At 50.8% G+C, this 23,275-nt stretch overlaps 1 protein-coding gene across 1 annotated transcript; it reads right to left on the reverse strand.

The window, feature by feature from the left end:
- Positions 1 to 13,165: 13,165 nt before the first annotated feature.
- Positions 13,166 to 22,791, reverse strand: UTP11 (UTP11 small subunit processome component). Its single transcript, XM_014840175.2, has 8 exons — positions 22,414 to 22,791; positions 19,143 to 19,204; positions 17,841 to 17,943; positions 17,341 to 17,454; positions 16,751 to 16,844; positions 16,520 to 16,650; positions 14,133 to 14,243; positions 13,166 to 13,422 (listed from the first exon to the last, which is right to left on the reverse strand). The coding sequence occupies exons 1-8, from the start codon at positions 22,474 to 22,476 to the stop codon at positions 13,339 to 13,341; spliced, it is 762 nt and encodes a 253-aa protein (XP_014695661.1). The 5' UTR covers positions 22,477 to 22,791; the 3' UTR covers positions 13,166 to 13,338.
- Positions 22,792 to 23,275: the final 484 nt, after the last annotated feature.

Consider the following 23,275-nt stretch of genomic DNA (forward strand, 5'->3'; position numbering starts at 1 on the left):
CGACCCACCTCCCACCCACCTCCAGGGCATCTGAAAGGGTTCCCCTCAGATGAGCTAACTACCAGAAGGGCTGTTTCAGCACCGCCCCCCACCCCCCGACACACACACAGTGGACGTGTCTCTGGCTGAGCCTGACCAGGGTGAGTCTGGGTATTATTAGGCTGCAGAGACAGCACGGAGGCATATGGTCTCGTACACAAGAAATAATGTTCATGTTAAATCAGACCTCATGCATAATGCATGGTGCCTGATCTCACATTATTTTGGGTGTTCGTCAAAATCAGTGTTCTTTCTTGTGAGGGCTTCTGAAAAGAAGGGGAAAAGGCGTTTGCTAATTGCACCTGCAGCCCAGACCCAGGGAGCCAAGTGTGCCTGGGGAGGCTCCCTCTGGCCCGGTTCCACCCACCAGTGGGTCTCACCCCTCTGTCCCCTCTGTCTTTCCACATGCAAAGAGGGGCTGACTCGGGTTTGTAGCAGGCCTAAGGCCCCGTGTTATTTTTATTTCTTTTCTCTCGGTTCTCTGTCCCTGGAGGGTTCTGGGGAATAGCAGTGGCTCTGTCGTTCTCACACCCGATTCATTTGCCGTTTTATGAACTCCCCGTTGATTCATCGCCTCCCTAAGTCAATGATTCACTCCTGATGGCTTTTCAGAAATCCTTCTTCAAAGGCTCCAGATTATTCAGCTCTGAACAGGAGCAGACCTGGACCCTGCGCTGCTACTGCTCTCCTTGCTTAGGGTGGGAAATTGTCACAGTCCTTGGCCTTTCCCTGGGGCTGGCCGGTCTGGGGAGGAGAGAGCACTCCCCCGACGCAGAAGCCACTAGAGCTGACCCAAGCAGCTCACGGACAGATCTGACCCTCTGGGGAGGCCCCCTCCAGCCACTGAGGGTCACCTGCCTTCTCCTATCGTCATCAAAGTCCTTGAGGAAGCGCTCCATGTCTCCAAGGAGGCAGAGAGCAGAATGGTGAAGTGCAGGGGCCATGAGACCAGACAGTCCTGGGTATAAATTCTGGCTCTACCTCTTATTAGCTGTGTGACTTTAGGTCAGCTACTTACCCTTTCTGTGCCTCAGTTTCCTGATACAGAGACAATGGCAATTCCTACATCATAGAGCTATTTCAAGAATTAAGTGGGATGATGTACATAGAGCGCTTAGCATAAGTAGGTGATGAATGAAGGAAAGCTGTTTTATTGTGGGGCCCGAGCAGGACATTGTACGAAAACAAGTGAATGAGGAAGAAAACCACAGTGTAATGAACTTTTACTCCTGACCCCGCTCTGCCTGAGGCGCTCTGACATAATACTTATCCAGCACTTCCTTTGTGCTTTATTTTCATTATCTCACATTAGCTATTCCTATTTTGCAGATAAGGAAACTGGTGCCCAGAGACTTTTAGTGACCTGCCCACAGTGGCACGACTAGTTAATGATAGAACCTGGGATAAAACTCATTTGATCTGACCCCCGGATCCGTGTTATTTTTACATTCCCTGCTGCGGTGAACAGCAGTGTCCAGTGCTTGGGGTATGTGCCCAAAGCCCAGGGGGTTCCAGAATTCAGGACTGGGCCAGAGAGAGAAATGGGGACCAAGGGTGTTGGAGCTAATCGGCTAGGATCCGCCTCCCTCTCCGCCACTCGGCAATCAGGTGAATCCCGTGAGGCTCGAGGAAGTTGGAAGAGCTGCCTGGGATCACCAAGGTCAAGAAGCCCTCCTGATGCGTCCATTCAGAGCACTGTGTATTGAGCAGCCACACGCAGTGACTAAGAATGCAGGCCCTGGTGTCTGTTCAGGCTTTCGTCCTGGCTGCCTCACCTACTCCCCGTGCGCCCTTGCGCAAGATGCTTACACTTGCTATACCTCAGTTTCCTCATCTAGCAAAAGAAGCTAATGATAGTACCTGCCTGGTAGCATTGCTGTGAGGATTAGGTGAGAGATGAGGTACATAATCACTTAGAAGAGAGCCTGGCATATTCTAAGTGCACATTAAATGTTAGCTATAAAATTAATTTCGTATGTATGACATAGTTATTATATTATCGCTGGGCTGAAGCAGTGCAGAAAAATAATGCATAGGGCTTCCCCCCCACCCAGAATTATTTCTCTTCATTTTCAAAACCATTCTGGAAAGAAAAATTCAAGCTCTCCATCGCCAGTCTACAGACGAGGAGAGGGAGCCCCCAGGATGTTGAGGGACTCACCCAAAATGACCCAGAAAATTCGTAGCAGGTGCAGTCTCCCAACCTATTCCCCACTTCTGCCTCTTTGTGGCAACCCCATGCCCCAAGAACGTGCACTGAGCCCCTTCTAAGTACTTAGGCTCTATGCTGGGTTCTGGGGAGACAGCACCCAGAGGATCAGGGAAGGCCTCAGAGAGGGTGGTACCGTTAAGTTGGGTTATGAAAAATGAGTGAGGGTTTTCCTCAGGGGCTCCTGGCTCGGGGCCTGATCCCAAGGAGGCAAAGCCACTCAGCCCCAATGCCCTCAGACCCCACTCATTCCCCCTTCCTGAACCTTCATGCCTCTTCCTGCCCTGCTCGGGACTCTTTTACCAGTGCTCTCCCACCCCTCCACTTTGACTCCAGCATAGAAGATTCAACTCAGGGTCAAGGCCCCTAGACCTTGTGGAGCCACCTACCTTAAGACTTGTTTGACTATAGATTCCTTCAGGTCCCAACTCCTGGTTGACTGCAACTCTGCCCAGAGATTGACCACCAAACCACACCTCAGGGCATCCCAGCCTCAAATGTGGGGCCCATGTACCTTACTATGACCCAAGTTGGGTCATTTGGAATCCCTGGACCTCCATATATGAAATAGGTATGCCCTCATTTATCCGTCTATCGTTCCATGGGCCTATCCATTCATCAACCCACCCACCCACCCGTGCAAGCATTCATTCACCAATCTACCCACCCATCCACTCATCTATTCATCCATGCAACCCTCAACCACTCTTCAACCACCCATCCATCCATCTATCCAACCATCCACCATCCATCCACTCATCCATCAGCCAACTTAACAATCAAGCCGTATGTTGAGCAGTGGGAACACAGAGGTAAATAAAACCAGTCTCCTGTCCTTTAAACATTCCTGGATTAGCCTCTTCCCTTTCCACCTCTCAGTCATGTAGGGTAGCATGTGAGAGCCCAAGCGAGGTCATCATTTGGGAGGAAACAATGCATTCTACTGCTGCAGCTATGAAATGTGTGTGTTGGAGCACTGGGAGACTCCGTGCCCCACTCATTTCTTCAGGGCCCTACAGAAGATGAAGTCAGTATGGCCTCTTCATGGCCCTAGGACTCTCCCTAGCTCTAATTTCTCATTCCAGGGATGCCAGCTGCTGGACCTAAACTAGAGAGATTTCAAAGGAAGTGGGGAAGAGGAAGGAGCTTATGAACATAACTTCTGCCAAGGGTGAAAATCACCAGTGGGACTCAGTTTTCCTACGAGACATGGCAGCAGCATTTGAGCACCAGAGATACATGGGGAATTTTCTGGACCCAAACTTGTCACCACCTAGCTGTGTGGCCTTGAGCAAGTCTCTGCTGTTCTCTGAACCTCAATTTCCCCACTAGTGCAGTGTGAAGGGTGGTCTACGGGTCCTCCCAGCTCTGAGGTGGCCCCTCTCAATTCTTGCTTCCCTTCCAGCCTGGGTGGGTCTGCCCCTCTGACAATGGGGCCTCTCTGACCGGCCCACACATGAGGAGGGGTAGGGATGACGTGGTTGGTGTCCACAGCCCTGAGTCCTCTGGCTATTCCACCCCCCACCTCCCCTGACACAAACAATCCTCAGTCGCTTCCCCCTCCCGCCCCCCAGAATTTGGGCACAGCTGAGGCTTGCTATGCCCTGGCCACCCCATGAATCACCCCTCTATGGTACCCGGGGGAGTGGTCCAGGGAGCATCCTACACCCTACGCAGGGTGAGGGCCAGAATGGAGGCCCTCAAGCAGGCAGTGTCCACAGGAACAATGGGGGCCTGTGGCTGACAGCCGGAATGCAGCCATTGTCCTGCCCTGGCCCCCAACCCCAAGGCCGCAGGTCCCCAGGCCAGGCAGGCTGGCGTGGGTCGGTGCGTCAGGCGCTCATGTGCCAGGGCTAGGACACATGGCCTGCCGCTTCCCCTCTCTGGGCAGGCGGGTGTGTGGGCCATTGGACCAGACCCCACCTCCACACCCCAGCCTCACAAAGGATCCCGTGCACAGGGTAAGGAGAAGCAAGACAGGACCCAAGGAAGCTAAGCCAGCCTCCGACCCACCCATCCCTGGGGCACTTGGAGCAGACTCAGAGAACAGGCCTTGCAGCTCTGAGACCCAAGCTATACATCACAGTGGGGGGAGGGACCACATTAGAATAATGCAGGATTAGAGTGGGGTTGCTATAGCGACGTATTAGGGTAATACATCTAGGGAGCCCCGGCCCCTTGGTGATGTATGACTCTGCTCAGCTGAGGGGAGCAGGGGGCGGGGCCTGTCCCGCCCCTCTGAGGGGAGAGCAGACACCAAACCTTCTCTCCATGGGGGAGAACATCTGCCTTGGACTCCAAAAATAGGCTTCTCAGAATCCCGTCAAGGCTGAAAGAGATGCCCTGCCAATCCAACCTCCAACAACCTCCCTTTAGTCCATGCTGAGCTCAGCTGCAACTTCACATCCCAGCTCCAACCCAGCCTCAGCCCCGTGCCCCAGGCCAGCCTCAGCCCCAGCCTCCTCCCAGGCTCTGCCCCTCCACCCCATGCCTGCCAGCCTCTGTCCTCTCTGCCTCAGTGCTAAGGACCATTCCCACACTTTATCCCCCAGCATACTATGGGATTAATAGGACTAAATTGGGGGGGGAGAGGGGACACACAAAGAAGGGAATGGAGGGAGGGAGGGAGGAGCGTCCAGAAACACTCCTTGGCCAAACCGTTCAAAGCTGTGTATTTGAGAGAGGCCCGGAGAATAAGTGAGGGGCATGCTGTCCCTTTCACACCCACAGCCCTCCCTATGCCAGCATCTGAGACCCCACTCCCATCTAATGCCAGGTCTGGGAATTTAACTTCCCTCCACATACGCCCAGGGCCACCAAGGGGGTGGTGGGGTGGACTAGCCCTAGAGAAAAAAATTGGATGGGCCTCCCAACGAAGGAGGACCCATTAAAAAATCTTCCCGTAATATTTGCAATGTTTTGTGACAGAGTCAGGCCACAGGTTCCCTTTTAAACAGCTGTGTCAAGTCATTTGTACTGGCATGCCCCATCTCAGAGGCCCTGGCCCACAACCCCCTTTGGGAACCTTTAGGGAAAGATTCTCTTGAGATAAGCCCCTTTGCTCCATCCACCGTAGCATCTTGGTGAGGAAGAGGAGGCAGGCCAGATAACCACCTTCAAGAACCACAGGTGTGCCCAAGAGTGTACCCCATCTCTCTGTATCTTGGCTTGCCCTCTGTGTACCCTTGTCTGTGTGTACCTTTCATTGCGTGTGTGTGTGTGTGCACGCACATGCCTTGCCTCTTCACTGAATGGTAGGTTTCAGTTAATTCAATTGATTACAATAATTAACACAACCCTCAAAAAAGTCCTTTTTCCCTTTGAAAGTGACACTTTGGCCCTGTACCAGAGAGGGGCGGGGTGGCTCCAGTCTGAGCTGGAAGAAGCTGACATAGAAGTCACCCCTCGCACGAGAGGAGGGCATAGGTCATAGGACAAGGCAGAGTAGGAGGCATTGACCTCTACAAGCACACACGTGTCCACCCGTGCCCGTGAAACACACACATGTAGACATGCATGCATGTACATTTTGGCCTTAGCCTGGTGTTGTCCCCACAATGGAAGAAACTGGCTTCATCCTTGATTGGAAAGAACCCATAAAGGGGGCTTCTTCTCTCACTGTCCCTCCTCTGAGAGCCTCCTTGCTCACACTCACACAGACATACACTCTCACACACAATATACACACACTCACACATGGTGGAGCGAAGAGAAAGGGAAGAGAAAGGCTAAAAGAAGGTAGGTGAAGACAGAGGGTGTGTGCCCAGAGGATGGTTCCTGGGGGGGCGGGGGGGGGGGTGGCAGGGTGCCCAGGGCATTGAGTGGGCAGGAGAGCTTCATGGTTTCCTCTCTTCCCTAGCCAGCAACCAAAGGTCAGCCCAGGCGGCTCAGCCACGTGCAGTCCATCCACCCCCATCAGGTCATGTGAGACCAAGACCAAAGCTTCATCAACACGCCATTGTCCTACAGAACGCAGCCTTGGGTTGAATGGGACAAGCCCCCTCCAGCCCAAGACTAGTCAGTGCCCACCCAGAACCTGTGGTCCCCTCCTGAGAGGACCCTCTGAGGGGGTCTCTCAGCCCCTGCCTTGAGGACTAGGTGATGCTCAGCCCGATCCTATCCCTCTTTGGGACTTCCCATTTCCTTCTGAGAAATGGGAAGGAGCCAACTTTCCACTGACACCGAGAGTACTTGAGTGGGAATGGTGAAGAGGGAGAGGAAGGGCCCTCTTTCTCGTGTTCCCTCTCAGGGGTACATACACCATCCCATGCCACCCCCCTGCCTTCCCATTCCCCGAATGCTCTGGAGGGGAAAGAGAGTGAAGCAGAGAGGGCCAAAGAGTTGCCCTGAAGGTCATCTTGCACGTCAGCACTGGGATGGGACCCAGAGCCCCTTGCGCCCTGGCTTTCAGCCTGGACCACAACACAGGCTCCATTGACTCCTGGGCACCCTCTTTTCCAAGATGCACGCAAAACTGTGGGCTCGTGGTTCCTGCCCACGGGCCCCTGAGCCCACAAGGCTCCACTGGGCCTAGCCCCACAGGACCCACCCAGGGAAAGAGGCCAGACAAAGCTGGCTGCTTGGACCGCTGTGGGTGGACGCAGCTCCCAAGTGGCTGGCAGAAGGGAGGAAGAAGGAAGAGACGGCCACTCTTGCACCTACACAAGAATCTCCTGGATCTGGGCTAGAGGTCCTCATGGCCAACCTCTAGACCTCTGTCCTACCCAGCCTGGGATGGAGCCAAAGACCCTGGGGACTCAAATAGGACAGATTCTCTGCCAGTGCCACCTCTACCCACACCTACTCCCTACGTACTCCTTGCAAAAACAAGGACCCCCACCACCGCCACTGGGACTAAACCTGGGGCAAGGCCATGTGGCCCACCCTCTGTCTCCTACAAGGGAAGTCAGGTCGGGGGAAGATGCTTATGTCTGGGGGAGGGGGACAGGAGGCAAGCCGGGATTCCAGCAAGGGGAGGGCTGCCCCAGCAGGATGACAGAGAGATGATTAAACCCACAGAGAAGATTGATAAGGGAACTAAACAGCTGCAGCTCTGCAAGGTGGGCTGGGGACAAATCTCATCTTGTCCTGGCGGCACTCAGAGCACTGGGGGGCTGGGCCAGCCCAGCTGAGCTCATGACCTACACAAGCTCTGAGCAGGGACAGGGACGGGGGTCCCGGGGAGGGCTGCTCCCACCTTCTCCCCCGCAGGCCTCTGACCGTGGCTTCCAGAGCCTCCCTTCCTGCCAGCCCAGAGCTCCCTCCCTGCTCGACACCCCTCTGCACCTGGGCAGTGTGCTCCTTCTCACCGGTGCCCCCTTCACCCACAGCATCTCTGCCACAGCTCTCACTCTCGTTATTATTAGACGTGATTTACAGCGGAAACGCTGAGTCAGACAAACCAAGACTCCCCAGACAGAGGCAGTGGGAGAGGAGAGGAGAGTCCAGGGGAGGTGGCCTGGGACTTCATCTCTCCTGTTTCTCCTGGCTGCTCCAGGCCCAGGATCCTCACCTGGGTCTCTTGGGCTTTCAGATCCCTTTTCTGACCCCCACTCAGCCTCTCAGCGAATCCTGTCCGCCTCGGATCTTCCTTGGCAAGTTTAAGAGAACAGCCCAGGGATCCGGAAGTCTTGAGAGCGAAGCGGTTCTGCTGAACCATTTCCTCAGACCGGGGCTCATGGTTCAGCAGGCAGCCCCTGATTCCCAGCGATAGAGAGAGGCAGGAAAAGTGCATTGCTGGGGTCCCAGCCCCCACGCTGCAGGCAGAAAACACGAGCATTGTGCGTTCGTGTGGGCGTCCAAAGGCACAAGGACTCGTGGGGAGCACACCCTCCTGCTTCCACCTTTCGCAGAAGAGCCGGGTGGGCAGGTCCGTCCCTGCTCCCTGGGTCTCTGACTCTCTGGCAGGGAGGAACTGGGCATTGTTGCCAAAAATAAACGCTCCCTCTCCCGCTCCCTGGCTCCCGGCTCCCGCTCATTAGGATGCGTGGCGTTTGGCTGCGGTCCCACACCTTGCAGCTCATTATAAATATGCAGTCGCTGCTGGCGCTACCCCAATCATCTCTGCAATCAGAGCTTTTAATTAGGTTAATTAAATTGTATCAAATCTCGCAGGGACGCAGTTCACTGATGCTGATGAGGCAGCCAAAACAGACCCCAGCTCCTCCGCTAATGAAGGCCGCTGCCTGCCTGCGCAGTGAGGGAGCCCGAGCGCATAATAAACTGGCGCATCCTCTGGGAGGAGCTGCTGCCCAAGTCACAGCTCCGGGGACCTGGCAGGGGGTCTGCATCAAGCGCACCAGGCTCCAGCTGCAGCAGAGACTCCCACCCCAGGGACCATCCCTTCACTGGAGAACTAACTGGGCAGCTTCGCGAGCCACGGCAGGTGAGCAGTGTCAGGGCCCTGAGCAAGTGCCCCCCTACATGGCAAACTTAGGTGTACCCCGAAGATCCACTGACTCCATCTGGGGGTCCTTCTTTACTTCTCCCCCAGAATGGCCCAACAAGGCCAGGACTCCATCTCCACACACACAGACACACACACTCACACTCACAGCCCTGTTACTGCCCCTCTGGATTGTCTTATTAGCCAGGGAGGCCAGGCTGAGACTAGAAAGCTCACCCAGCTACTGCTGGCCTAGTCTCCATCTGCCACGGAGGCCATCTGCCCCTGTCAGGGGGTGGCTTATAATGCTACCAGCCAGGAGCAGGAGCGAGTGGCACCCCCAGTCCCCAAGTGCCAGATGGACAGTGCATCTTCCCACCTACCACTCCACCTTTAAAGAGCCCTCTCTGCGGGAGGGACGTTTGCCCCCAACCTCCTGGGATCAAATTAGCTAGAGATGCGAGATGGGGGCTTCCTTCCCTGGCCCCTGCCCATCCGGAGCTGACTGTCCCAGTACCCTGGCCATCCACTGCTGGCCACTGGAGACCACAGGCTCCAGAGCTCGAGGGCCCTGCCAAGTCCTCCCCTGCCTTGAAGCAGGAAGGCAAGCGCTGCCACCTCCAAAGGGGCTGCCCCAACACTACTCGACTGGCTCCAACCCCGCCCCTTCACCCCTCCGTCCCTGGGCTCTGCTGCCGAGCAGCTGAGGAGAGAGGATGGGGAAATTTTCAGTGCTCTCGGGACAAGTTGTTTCTGCTGTAGAAGCTGGTTTTTTGGTTTGGAAAGGTTTTTTTTTTCCACCCAGTAATGTGAAAACATGAAACCTGAAACCAACTCCCCACATGTGTCACCTCAGAGAGAAGCCTTTGGGGTAACTTGGAGAAAGCTGTAAATGAGTCATTCTGATTCGGGGCGGCAGGGGGGTGCAGCCCAGCTGCCTCCAGGACACCACAATTTCATTAACACTTATGATCTGAGCAAGGATGTCAGGTGACAGACAACAGGAGGAAAGGGCTTCCATCCCCCCCTCAACCCAAAACACAGCAGTCCCCAGATAAACTCCTGCCTAGAAATAGCTAGGTCCTTGTCTCTGTTCTGGACCAGCCTCCACTACCACCCCATGAAGCCGAGGGCTCAGGACTGCACCACTGCCCAGCACCAAGCAATCTGCTTCCCTCACGTGAGAGAGGAGACAGCCGTTGCCATTACGAGGGCCATCAAGTGAAGCAGACAAGACTGGACAGGGAGAACCAGGTAGAAACTTTGGTTAGGAGAGAGAGAGATGAGGCAGCACTTTCTCACGTGATGATGACAGATCCAGGAATAAGGAACAAGGAGACTCCGTACAGGCAGTCTGAAGAAGCAGGAGAGATGTTTTTCCTCCGACCAGAGCAGTTTAGGAAAGGAGAACAAGCAGAAGCACGACCTGGGCATCCACTTGAGCCTCCTACCTCTAAGAGGGAGACCTGGGGCAGGCACCCCTGCGCCTGGTGGTAGTTGTGTAGCTTCTCTCTGACCCTTCCCTGGACTTCCTGCTGAGACAGACCCATGCAGCTTGGGGGGAGCCCTGCCAGCAGGGAGGCCCCGTGACCTGGCTGGCGAGAGAGTGCACCCTCCTGACCCTAGCAGGCAGCTGCACAAGCCCAAGAAACCCGAAGTCGGTATTTCAGGTCTGCCCCCAATTCCTCCACGCACCTGGGGCTCTGCGCCATGACTCCCACCCAAGCTTTGGCCCGCCCTTCCCCAACACCCTGTGCATGAGGCTCTGTGAACTGCCGTGCCGGGAGAGCTGGAGGCAGGGAGGCCAGCACCATACACCCACTTGCCTCACTCCTTCAAGTCCCAACAGGCCCTGCCCTCACCGGCCTCCACAGGTAGGCAGAGCGAGTCTGCGTCTGCTGGCTGCCTTCCCTGGAGGGTGCGCAGCTCTAATTGCTCACTGTCCCACAGCCAGCAGCACGGGGAGAGACAGCAGGCTGTAAACACTCACAACTGCATGTGGGGAGCCTCGGCCATCTCCACCTTCTGCACATCCTGTGACTCCAAGACATGCTTCCTCCGTGGTTCTCACTAGAAACGTGAGGGGAAAGCCCTTTCGTGCAGTCCTTGTCTTGGGGCCACACTAATCTCAAGCTGGGGGAGTGGGGATGAGGAAAATCTTTTTTTCACAAGAGCTGTCCCCTATGCTTTAAATCCAATAAACAAATACCTACTAAGTGCCTACGGAGTACAGGATGCTGAGGACAGGATGCTTTCGGCAGAAGCAAAGCGTGCTAAGTGGGTGGACACCAGCACAGCACCCTGAGAACTAAGCCCAGCGAAGGGGCAGCAGCTCCACCTACTGGGCCCTTTCCCACCCTGTTGCCGGGAGTCAGTTCCCTTTCGAGTCAAAAGATCTTATTCAAGAATAAAGCTAGGGCTTGACACTCTCCCGCTTTGGTCAGAAGGGCCCCAAGATGTGGCAAAGAACTAAGACTGAGCCAGGCTGGTCAGTTCTCTGCTGGGGAGACTGGGGGGGTCCACGTCATCCACGTAGGCGCTGCTTTAGAGTCCTGGTCTGTACAAGAGGCCTGAACCACACGGGCTCTGACTCAGGGAAACGCTCCACCTCCGTAGGCTGCCCACATTCCCCTCGGCACCGCCAAAGCAGACTGCCCCCGAGAGCCCAAAACACCTGCTGGGACTGGAAGGGGGGTCCTGAGGAAGCAGGTCTGTTCCCCTCCCGAGCGGAGCCAGGAGCCTGAGGCCCCACTGAGCACCACAGCTTCAAAGCCCTGGCCTGTTTTCCGGATCCATGAGGCCTGTCTTGGGTTAATCACAAGGGGCAGCCAATCTCTTCCCTTAGAATCCTTAGGCCTCAGAGACAATCCTAAGTTTAACAGCAACTCAAGACACCTAGTTGCATCCCCATATAGCTCTCTGATTACCTCTAGCCTGGAGCTTACGGCACTCCAAGAGGATGGGCCTTCCTGCTCCATGTGGCCTGGGCACAAGCCTCTGCAAGCATCACTGGGATGTATATATCGTGTAAGGACTTGTGCGGGTATCATCTGTGTATGTGAAACCATGGTGGTGTGTTCGTGTACCAGAGGGTACGTGGATGTGCACGCACCTGGTTTGTGAGGCCTGAGTGGTACATCTGAGTGTGCATCTATTGATGCCAGAGCCTGTAACAGGTGTGTACCTTTGTGTGGGCATGTGCTTCAGGAGAAGGCATTTAGGTATACTCCCTGTCCTCCTCCCACCCTTCCCACCCAGCGGGGCGGGGGAGAGAGTCAGAGCAGCAGCCTCAGCTGTTGTCCCAGGAACAGACTGCTGCTTGATCTGTTCCCTCCCCTGTCCAACACCCTGTGAGGAGTCCCTTCCCCAGCTCGGGACTCAAGTCCCCAGATGCCTCCGTCATAAGACTATCAACGTTTACTCAGCTCAGCCCCTCCTCAGAAGGGAATCCACGCAGAGACTGGGAAGCACCTCCTTCCTGAAGGCAAAGCTGCTGGCTTCTCTTCCTCTGGCCTTTCCTCCTACTTTTCGGGGCCCCAGAGCTGAATCCCGCCGGGGAGGCCCTGAGAAAACAGGCTTTCACTTAGCCTTTGTACAGGAACCTAGCAGCCATGGGAACTTACTGAGTTTTAATGATGACTTTTTTCATCTTTATCATCCACGCACAGCTGCTCCCCTCCAGGGGGAGAGGCGTCAGCAAGCCTCCCAGAAACCTGCTCCTCCCACAGGTGCTCTAGGCATGCTCAGTCCCATCCCGACTGGCCTCGGCCTACCATCCCTATATGGGCAGGGAAGGGAGGGGTGAGACTCTGGGAAGAGAATGAAGCTGCCACACACACCCTGAGGTCCGTATCTGCAGGGTGAAGGTCTGTAGCAAGCCATTTAGAGCCTTGGAATCAGGAGGTGACCAGGAGCGCAGAGGGCAGGAACACAGAGCCAGGTCTGTTCTCATTTGAGCTTCATCAGTAAAGAATCGGTGCCCCTGTGCATTCCTACCTCCAAAGGTTTCTATCTGCAGCTCTGAAGTGTAAAAGAAAAAAATTCCTCCTTGGCTAATTTAAGAAAGCCACCTGAATATCCAATAATGAATGAATGAGGGTAAAACCAGTCTATCCACTGGATAAAACACTATGCAAACATTAAAAATATTTAATTTTTACTATGAGCATATATTACTTTAAAAAAATTTAATGATGTAACAAAATGGAAGAGAGCTAATGATTTAATACTTAAGTGAAAAAAGCAGGATATAAAATTGTTTACTACAGTTACAACTACCAAACACAAAAACCAGTGCATACCTTTACGAAACGGAGCAAACCAACCAGAACGCTCACGGTAGTTGTTCACCTCCAGTGCCCTAGTTCCTAGCAGTGTAAGTAGGTGATAATTATTTGTTGTTCTTGAATAAGTACTGGGATTAGGGATGAACTCATTTATTTTCCAAATTTGCTGTAATGAGATTATTTAACTTTCGTAACGAAAAAAACGGAAGTATATAAAAGTAAGACTGATTTCACAACCCACAAACATTAAGACAGGGAAAGGGGCTTTAATGTGGTTCGTATCAAATGTCAGACCTACAATAAATTATGGTTACAAACAGGAAAACCAAGTCATCTAGACTAATGGAATTTGAAGTTACTGGAAAAAAAAAAACCAGAATTCTTTTCCATGCGGAATGACAAGGCTTATGCATAACCCTTCAACGTTTTCGACGACTCTGAAATTTGTAAATTGCTGGGGAGTTCACTGTTTCTTTCTTCACCTTTACTTTCCGAGTTTTATCCTATAAAAGAGTAAAAAGGTTACCAGTAAAGAGTAGGAGGGGGTTTTGTGAAATAGGAAGGTTCATCAAGCACCTTTCTGAAAGCCCCAAACTCAGCCCTTCCCCAAGGTCACAAGGGGCAAAGCCCTCCGGCCTCCCCAGGCGACAAAGCAACATCTCCCCCGGGCATCTAGAATGGTACTCGCTGTCTAGAAGTTCTCGGGAAAACTGAGAAGCATTCAAATCATTTTTTGTAGGGTTTATTCTCTCACGGAACCCCAGCTGAGAAAGGCAGACCTAGATGGTCTGCAAAGCTGAAGAACCTGACATTTAGAGGAATGATAATAATATGAAAGGGGCATCTTATATTCCTTAGCTCTGCTATTTAACTACACGATGTTGTCTATTTTTAAACACCAATGAGTGACACGCAGTGTTTTGTTAACCTGTTTAAATGTTACAGATAGCTGCTCATAAGCTATAAAGTTCATGTGCTACCCGATCCTACCCTTTGCTGTTCCAAAGCTCTGACTAATAAGCCCCTTATTACCTTCTTAATCAAGGAGCATTTCAACACTGTCAGAGTAACAGACACTGGCTCAAACCACTGCCCCCAAGGAGCAGACATTTTCACGTGGGTTGATTTACACACAGCTGAAATCCAGGCTCAGTAAAGACCTTTACAAGGAGGGGGAAAAAAACCACGCAGGCCTACGGCTCTCTCTCCTCACCAGAAGATCTTTGCGTGTTTGAATTTTCTGTGCGATAACGAACAATTTCTTCTCGCGCTCGATCCTCTGGGTCAGGCAGTCATACTGCTTCTGCCTCTCTTTAGCTATCCGCTGCAGAAGAGAAACACGCATTTTCAATAAAACAGGATAAAAATGAGGAGGAAACGGTATCTTAGATCCACTTAAGCCCAGATACATAATACACAATTCCCTCCTCACTCCAGAATCAATGTAACGAGATACCATAAAGCTGTCCATTTTAGGAACATCACATCCTAGAGCTGAACGGAACCTTGGAGACTTGCCCAGGGCCACGTGGTTCACCTGGAGCAGAGTCAGGACGTCCCGAGAGGCGCAAAGATCCCGGGAAACTTTCCACCACTACACTAAGCTGCCTCAAGCTTTGTGTGAGCGTCCCGGTTCCCTAAGGTGACGCAGGAATAAACCAGTACTGGAAGCCCTACATGACGTGAGTACAGAATAGAAGGGGCACCACGTGATGCACTGGTGTCTGAGAACCACAGACTCCAAAGAGCAGGACAGGAGGCTGGCCCGGTGGCGCAGTGGTTAAGAGCGCACATTCCACTTCGGCAGCCTGGGGTTTGCTGGTTCGGATCCCAGGTGCGGACATGGCACCGCTTGGCAAGCCATGCTGTGGCAGGCGTCCCACATATAAAGTAGAGGAAGATGGGCACGCATGTTAGCTCAGGGCCAGTCTTCCTCAGCAAAAAGAGGAGGATTGGCAGCAGTTAGCTCAGGGCTGATCTTCCTCAAAAAAAAAAAAGAGCAGGACATTCTCAGCAGAAGCTCACGTGAGAATTCTCCCTGCTGATGACTCCTCAAAGACCAGTGGTCCTTAAACTTTGGGGACTCACAAACCTCTGAGACATTGATAAAAGCTTTGATTTCTTGCTTGAAATAAATGTACATGTGTTTGTACTAACTTGTACACACATATATACCCATTTGCACAAAACTTCCGTGTGGGAAGAGAGTGTTCAGACTTCGTAAAGCCCATTCACGGATTGTCACCCCCTCCAAGTTACCGACTAAAAGTTCCCTTGCAACTCCACACCAGCAGTCTCTTAATAAAGATAATTGTGCTTTAAACGAAACAACCGAAAGAAACAACACTACTAGATACAAAGGGCAAGATCCCAACCTTGCCAAACTCTCAAAAGGTGTGCTAGCGAACTAGTCTACACAGGCGTTTGGAACACCAATCTCTTCAGGGACTACTGCAACACTTGAGAAGTGTCGGTGATACAGCTAATTGAAAATACAACTAATTGACAAACAGGGTTATCACGAGAACACTAGTCAGCCGGCTCCTCAGCTGGAAGTGTTATCTACATAGAGGGGAATATTACTGGGCCTCAGACGGAAACAATTCACCAATTTTAGCAGAGTCTCACAGCAGTGGCTTCAGACAGCTTTTGTTTTCACTTTATTGCACAGACTGTCAAATTTATGGGATTACCCAATATAGTCAAACTAATTAGGGGTATTTATATTACTAAAGCAAGTTTAGCTGCCTCTGAGCTAGAGAAACTGCTGTGAAATTAAACATTGGAAGCGAAGCTGATGCGGTGTAAATGATTCAAATCAAAACAGAACAGCTGTCTGCTTGAAACACATTGACAGCATTTTTTTAAATGAATCACTCAGAAGTGAGAGTTCAACTCCAGAAGGCTTTGAGGAAAAGCGTGTCTCCTGCACAAACCCAGTTACGGTCATGGAAAGCACTGTAAGGAAAGGTCAATGCAAAATTTTCAATATGTGTATTCACTACTAAAGGTTCAATATCAAAGCATACCACATCCCTTCATCTTCAGCATCTCCTCCTTTCTCTACATTTCAAAACCACCGGCATCCCTTACAAGCACTGAAAGTCTGAAGCCCAGGGTCAGAGCTGGCATTCAAAGGCAGATCGAAAGGCCAGAACCTCAGCTCCTGACCACTGTGCCACATGGCCTCCAGTCTTAGAAACCAAGGAACCCTCCTCCACTTCCATCCCCATCAGCAAAGCCTCCTTCCACCCTGCTAAGAGAACTTCAAGAGTTTTCCACAAAGAACTACATTAGGAACAGTGGCCAGGGGCTGGCCCAGCGGCGCAGCGGTTAAGTGCACACGTTCTGCTTCGGCGGCCCAGGGTTTGCCAGTTCGGATCCTGGGTGCAGACATGGCACCACTTGGCAAGCCACGCTGTGGCAGGCATTCCATATATAAAGTAGAGGAAGATGGACACAGATGTTAGCTCAGGGCCAGTCTTCCTCAGCAAAAAGAGGAGGATTGGCAGCAGATATTAGCTCAAGGCTAATCTTCCCAAAAAAAAAAGGAACCTTCATTCCCCTAAGCTCAGACCTGAAGAAAAGCAGGAAAATTACCTTAAGGCGAGTCTGATAGGTAACTCCTTTCACTTTCTCCTTCTGCAAGGTCTCTATCGTGGGTCTATTAAAGACTCTGTCGACGAGTTCCGGGGCTGTTCGCAGGTGAGTTGCAACATCAAACTGTTCAACTAAAAGTCAAGAGAATCCTTAAGGCACTGTCTGTCTCTAACACCAACCAACACAGACCAATATGACAGACTGGCCCAGAAAGCTTCAAACATTTCATACCTTCCTTTTTGGTGTCAAAAAAGAACACATGCTTATTCTGTTGCTTCCCCTGGAAATCCAGCAGATGGAGCTCTGATTTTAGTCTTTCAATTTTCTAGAACACAGAATATGGTCTCATTTTATATTGGGTTCTTCTAGGCTAGCCGAAATAAATTCGCAGAAGTGTAAACCATTTCACATCATCAGCAGCACCAAGCAAAGAATATGCTTCACTCTTTTAAAGGAAAGGACCCCTAAAATTTATCAAGCACCAACCACGCCTCAGGGGCTGGGCTAGGCATTCCACGAAACTCAATCCTTACAACAATCCCGCGGCACAGAAATGAGGAAACAGCCTCAGGGAGGTTAACTTGTCCACAATCAGGGGGCTAATAAAGGGCAGAGCCAGAATTCAAACCTAAGTCTGTCTCATTCCCAAACTTGAACTCTTTCCACTCCACCATGCCGACTATACGTCTAAATCATTATCACAATTAAGCACATTTTAAGACTGTACATGCCAGAAGAAAGCAACTTATAACTTGAGATGGGGGATTTATACTTCTCTTAACCGACACAAATACATCAGAACAAAGAGTTTCAGTTGTTACCTTAGCTTCTGCCACCCTTTTCATTTCTATATATTTGACATCCTGAGTTCTCATCAGTTTCAGCTGTTCGGGAGTCACCTCTTCCTTAGTCTCCTTAATAACATGAACTCCATCCTGAAATCCAAATTTAAAAGATACATTTCCTATTAGAGGAAAATTATTAGTAAGCTGATGGCATAGTTTGTGGTTGGAACAAAGACAACCAAGTGCTTTATGCAACAGCAGTCCAAAACACTAGGCCCCAAGGTGCATGCTCAATTTAGCACCTCCAGTCACGCGCCCTCAGAGCAGCTCCAGGCATAAGACAACTCAGATTCGGGGGCAGAAATGCATGCTGCTCATGAGGGGGCAGTTTTCCCCTGGATACTGACCAGGAGCACCTGGACCCAGTGGAGAAATGCTCAATAAAGGCCAAGGATCCACTCTCTCCATCTTGTCCCCCACCTATTTTCCTTACTGAGCTGGAGCTCAAAACACCAGCTGATACATTAGGCACCCACCTGGAGTTTAACTCGAGTCATTTTATAGTAGAATTCATCTGGATTCTTTTCAAGAGCCTTCTTCCGGAGAGTTCTGAGGTATTCTTGCTTTTTTCGGTAGTCACTGAAAAGCAGGTGAAACAAGGTGCACAGCAAAAAAGAAAAAAACTCTCACAACGGGCCAACCGTACAAGCATCTAGAGCTCACACGAAATGAAAACTCAAAAAAGCCAAAGCAACGATTAGATTTGCTCCAGACTCCACTGTTACTGATGCTGAGCTCGGGTCTCTGCAGGTCCTCTCCTATCCCAGCCCCACCAGAAAGGAGCTGTCCCCATCTCACGTTTTAGTGCCATTTATATCATTACAGGAAGAGCCCAAACAAAGCACAAATTAAAACTTCTTAGACAGGGTTCTGATGCAAGCCTGGGCATCAAGTGACCACATGAGATTCAGAAACGACACAGTGCACTACAGCAGAGTGACTAGAATCGTAGACTCGGGAGCCAGACTGTCTGGGTTCAAACCTTGACTCCGCCACTTCTGGCTAAGTAACCTTGCCTCAGTTAGTTAACCACTCTGTACCCCAATTTAATCTGTAAAATGGGTATGATGATAATGGTATCCCAGAAGCTTGTTGGGAGGAATAAATGAACATAAAAATGGTAAATCTTCTAGAACACTGCCTGGCCCAATAACAGCACTCAGTTATTACTAGCCTTAAAAACTCTAGGACCCAGAGGAAATCACTTAATCCATCCCCCTCTGTTCCAGGAGCATAAAAAGGACCTCAGCTGACATGCACGGCTAACAAATAATTATAAAGTATTTAGCAAAGAAAGTGCTAAAGAAGAAGAAGAATGGGGATAACTGTTTTATGAGTTTTCAGAGTTCATTATCACCCACGCTCAGTTTCATGAATCCATCTTTCACATCTCCTCATTCCGCACCACACACGCAGTGATGTAAGACTCAACAACAGGAATCTTAGATTCTATCGTGCACTTCAAGAAAAGGGAGAGAGAAAGGACCCAGCTTTTGGCTCAAACACCAAGGCCAGGGCAAATCAAAGCCACTGTGAGAAGATGATCTGGAGCGACACCATAAAAAAATTCACAATGCAACTACAGTTACATAAATAACACTCTGCCTAAACAAAGACAGAAGCTTGGGGTCACAGCAAAGTGTATGACAGGCTGCCAGAGCTTTGGCCTCTTATCAATGGCAGGAAATTATCCCCTGTCGGACACTCGGGCAATTCAGCCGCAGAGCAAGGAGGCCGTAAGCTTTCTTGGCAGCACCTCCAGCAGAGACACAACTCACTCTGCACGAAGTTTGTAATCTTTCTTTTTCTCCAACAGGCCCAGATGTTTTCGAAAGCCGGGCTAGAAGACAAAAGAAAAAAAAAAGTGTTCAGTTTCCTCAGCAAATGCACACCCACATCGACACGACACCTGACTCAGGAACCAGAGCCTCTGGAGCGCTCAGCAAAGCCTTGTCCTTGGAGCCAACTCGCTACTCTGTTCCCTCCCCTCCCCCAACTGGGCTCTGCCCAAGGACCAGAGGGACCATGTGGCCGCCACAGAGGTCACAAGCACTGCCATAGTAGGTTTCTTGGCCTATTAAGGACAGAGAGAGGCAACAATGACTCGGCACTAAGCAGGCAGTTGCCAGTTGTACTAAAATTACTACAGACTTAATCCAAGGGTTTATAAAATACTACGAAGGGAAAACATAGTAACAGGGAGGCAACTGTGGTAAGGCAACTAAATTTAGAGTCTAGAGAACTGGGTTCAAATCCAAGCTTTACCTCTTCACAATCTGTGACCTTGGGCAAGTCACTTAACTTCTCTGAGCCACTGTTTCCTAACTGTAAAATGAGAATAAGGTAAGTACCTCACATGGTTTTGTGAGGGTCAAATGAGCATCTATAAGAGGTGGTGCCTGCACACGGCTTGGCCCAAAGCAAGCCGCCAGCACATGTTTACTGTTATTATTGTACTTTTGGCACAAGGTCTGAGAGAAAACCAAGTACGACAGAAAATACCTTCTCGAACACAGAACTTGGATGGCATGGAAGGTACAAGGATTAAATCTTGGCATTATCTTTCTACAGCCTAGCATTTGTTGTGCACTTAATATACGTCAGGGTCAGTGCTAGATGCTTTTGCCTACATCATCCTATTAGGCCACATTTAGCAAGCACTTATCCCATTACAAAGCAATCTGCTATGCTCATTACACACAATCTCATTTAATCCCCACAACAATCACGGAAAGTAGGTAAGGCAGACACTACTGTTATCCCAATTTTCCAGAAGGGGAATGGGGTTTAGAGAATGACGTGCCCAAGAACACAGAACTAGTAAGTGGCAAAGCTAGAACCAGAACCCATTCTATCTGGAGCCAGTCTGTGCTCTTCTCCAGCCCACTAGACTGCATCCTCTTCTCCTCTGAACAACCTCCCCGCGTGAGGAAGCACATACATTTCTCTACTGTTTGCCTAATAATTTCGGTGGGATTTTCAACAGTCACCTTTCTCATCTTTTATCCTGCGACAAAATAACGTGATGCAACAAATAACTCCATATTTCAAATAACATCCAAGCCTCTCCTGCTAATTTATAATTATAGCAAACAAAGGGAGGTTGACAGAGTGGAGAAGGAAAACTCAAGGGTCCAAAGACCAACAATATGACACAGAAATCTTGAAATAGCGTTATGTCCGTTTGAATGTACATCTGCAGTAGAGAAGGAATCCTGGCATTGCATCTGAAATAGTTCACATAATTACACACACCCCCTCTGCACAAAATAGGCCAGGAGTTCCCCCACTGCCTCAGTGAAGGACCGAGAGGATACAGTGCAAACTTTCCCCTAAGAGGGAGTGCTCTTGGCAATGTGTTTAGCCACCTTTCCAGCACGCCTCACCTCTCCCACAGATTCCTACTCAGACAGGGCCATGTCCTGCTCACTACGAGCCTCGAAAGCCCTCTCTCTTCTCTGCTAATCGAAATCAACTACTTACAACTGTGACCTGGGACACAGTATTCAATCTCTTTAAGCATCGGATTCCTCGTTCATAAAATGAGGATAGCATCCACCTCACAGGGAGGCTAGAGGATTATATGAGATGGGCCTTGTAAAGCACGCAGGGCTGTGCCTAGCGAGAGTAAGGGCTCAAACGGGACAGCTATTATCATTGACTTCTAAGTCCAGTCAGTTTCGCCCTAACATTCTTTCCCACCATCTCTACTCTTCCCACTCAAATTCCTCATTTGGCATTTTTTATGTGCCATTTCTTATAAAGCTGCCTCTTTATTCATCTTGTAGTAGTCTCTGGATTCAAAGCACTTGGTCTGATTTCTGCCTTTGGTGCCTGCCAGCTATAGTAGCTGGATGTCTTTGAGCAATTTACTTAGCCTCTCTGAGCCTTAGTTTCCCCATTTGCAAATGTGAGAAAATAATAGCACCTACTTCCACACACACTGTTTAGAGTTAAATGAGATACTGAGAGGAAAGCATCTTGCACTGTCTGGCTCTGGCAAACAGTAAGCAGTTCGAGCTATTATTACTTTCAGACAGGTCCAAACATAGTCCCCGACACCAGGTGGCAAATTACACCATTGCTCCCAGCACACCACTGAGCACGCAGCAAGTGCATAATAAATGTCTGATAAATGCTAAGAAGCAGGAAGACTGAATCGTGGTTAAGAGGCCTTGGTTCTATCCCACCACAGTGGGATAGACTGTCAGTGATAGTTGTGTCAGTGACACAACTTTAGACACATCCTTCTCCCTCTCTTGCCCAGCTGTAAAATGAAGTTGGACCAGAGAGCTCTAAGGGCCTTTCCAGACTGGATATTATGTGATTCCTGAGAGCAGTGGAATGGATAAAGGGATTCTGCATATATTAAACGAATTTCTACTCAACCTTCCCACCAGACACACCTTCCACAGAAGTCCTACAACTGTTTATTCTGCCTGCATTTGTTGTTTTTGACTGGGCAAGTCACTTTTGCTCTCTGGACCTCAGTTTACTCATCTGTCTAATGTGAATAGAAAATACCAACGTTACAGGGTGGGCCATAAACCAGAAGCGTATGGGGGAGATCTTCACGGACTACAAAGCCCACACGTAGTGATGATACCACGTTCGTTAACGCCAATCTCTTCGCTCACGGCCCCATAGGCAGCAGGCAGAGCTGAGCATCATTAGATGCGGGTTCCAATTCCAGCCGGGGCATTCACTGGCTATGCGAGCCTTGACCTTGTCAACTTCCTTAGAGAAAATCAAGCACTCTCCACACAATCTCTCATGTAATTACATCTCTGAAACCGTGCAAGATAGCATGGATTATCCGCAAGGAATGGGGAGGAGCCGGTTCTCTTCCTAGAGAGGGAAAACCCCCCTCCTCCTCGAGCCGCGAAGCTCCGCCCCCAACGACGCCGGCGTCATTAGCATGTATTTGCATCTATTTACATAGAGCGTCTACGTTCGGAACAGACTAGGATCCAAAGGTGGCCAAGGGAGTAAGGCGAGAGCGATACACGGGGCCAGGGGCTAGCGCTCGTGGGGCCGGTCCAGTCCTACCTGGCTTCGCTCTCGATGTTCCCGCTGCCGGGACTTGGCCGCCTTCCGAAAAGCCGCCGCCATGTCTGCTCACGCCTGGACAAGCTCAGTACACAAAGCCGGTTCCGCACAGCCTCAGCCGCCGCGTCCACTGATCCTACCGGAAACAAGCCAAGCGGCCGGAGGCTTAGAACCGCCCACTCCCTCTCCACAGCCTATCCGGCGCCGGCCTCTCCGGAAATACGTTCTCTAGCAAAGGCGGGCACCACCGGCTGCTTCTGGAAAGTGTAGTTTCCTATGGCCTAATCTCGTGACTCTACAACAGTCGGGTTTTATTCGCCAGAGCTTGTCCACGTGTATCGAGATCTCGCCTTCGCCTTCGGCTCCGCGTTGGCACCTGGGAACACGTGGCTGGCGCGGCGCTCGGGCTGAGCTGGGATTGGCCTGTGCGCATGCGCAGTCACCTACAGCACCGCTCCGCTTGCGTTTGCGCGGTGCGTTTAAACCTACCAGAAAGAGCACGCTATAGAGAGGCAAGAGACCTTGAAACCATATCTGGCTCTGCCTCTTACTGGTTGTGTGACTTTTGACAGGTCGCTTGACTTTAATGAGCATCGTTTTTCTCATCCATTAAAAGAGGATAATAATAGCATGCACTGATTGCCTCACAGGGCCATCAAGGGGCCCCACAGTTGAATCAAGGAGTCATATCATGACTTAATCTGTGAAGTTATAAACTTCTGAGTCCCTCATACCCTCAAGGGAATGGCTGGCTGGCAGGATGAGTGTCAGAGACAGTACGGTGGAATGATTAGGACCATGAAACATGGAGGCATGCAACCATCCTCACTGCCCCCAGCTAAGGCAATGAGCTTCGCTGAGC

Source organism: Equus asinus, chromosome 5, assembly GCF_041296235.1.
Source record: "Equus asinus isolate D_3611 breed Donkey chromosome 5, EquAss-T2T_v2, whole genome shotgun sequence".
NCBI classification, from domain to species: domain Eukaryota; kingdom Metazoa; phylum Chordata; class Mammalia; order Perissodactyla; family Equidae; genus Equus; species Equus asinus.

What these genes read in the sequence shown, in the direction of transcription:
- UTP11 (XM_014840175.2), bottom strand. Translation starts at nt 22,476, where the DNA reads ATGGCGGCGGCTTTTCGGAAGGCGGCCAAGTCCCGGCAGCGGGAACAT. An exon ending in TGACTCGAGTTAAACTCCAG is followed by an intron (nt 17,455 to 17,840) that starts GTGGGTGCCTAA and finishes TTTGGATTTCAG; the next exon opens with GATGGAGTTCATGTTATTAA. An exon ending in CCTATCAGACTCGCCTTAAG is followed by an intron (nt 14,244 to 16,519) that starts GTAATTTTCCTG and finishes TCTCTTCTGCAG; the next exon opens with CGGATAGCTAAAGAGAGGCA.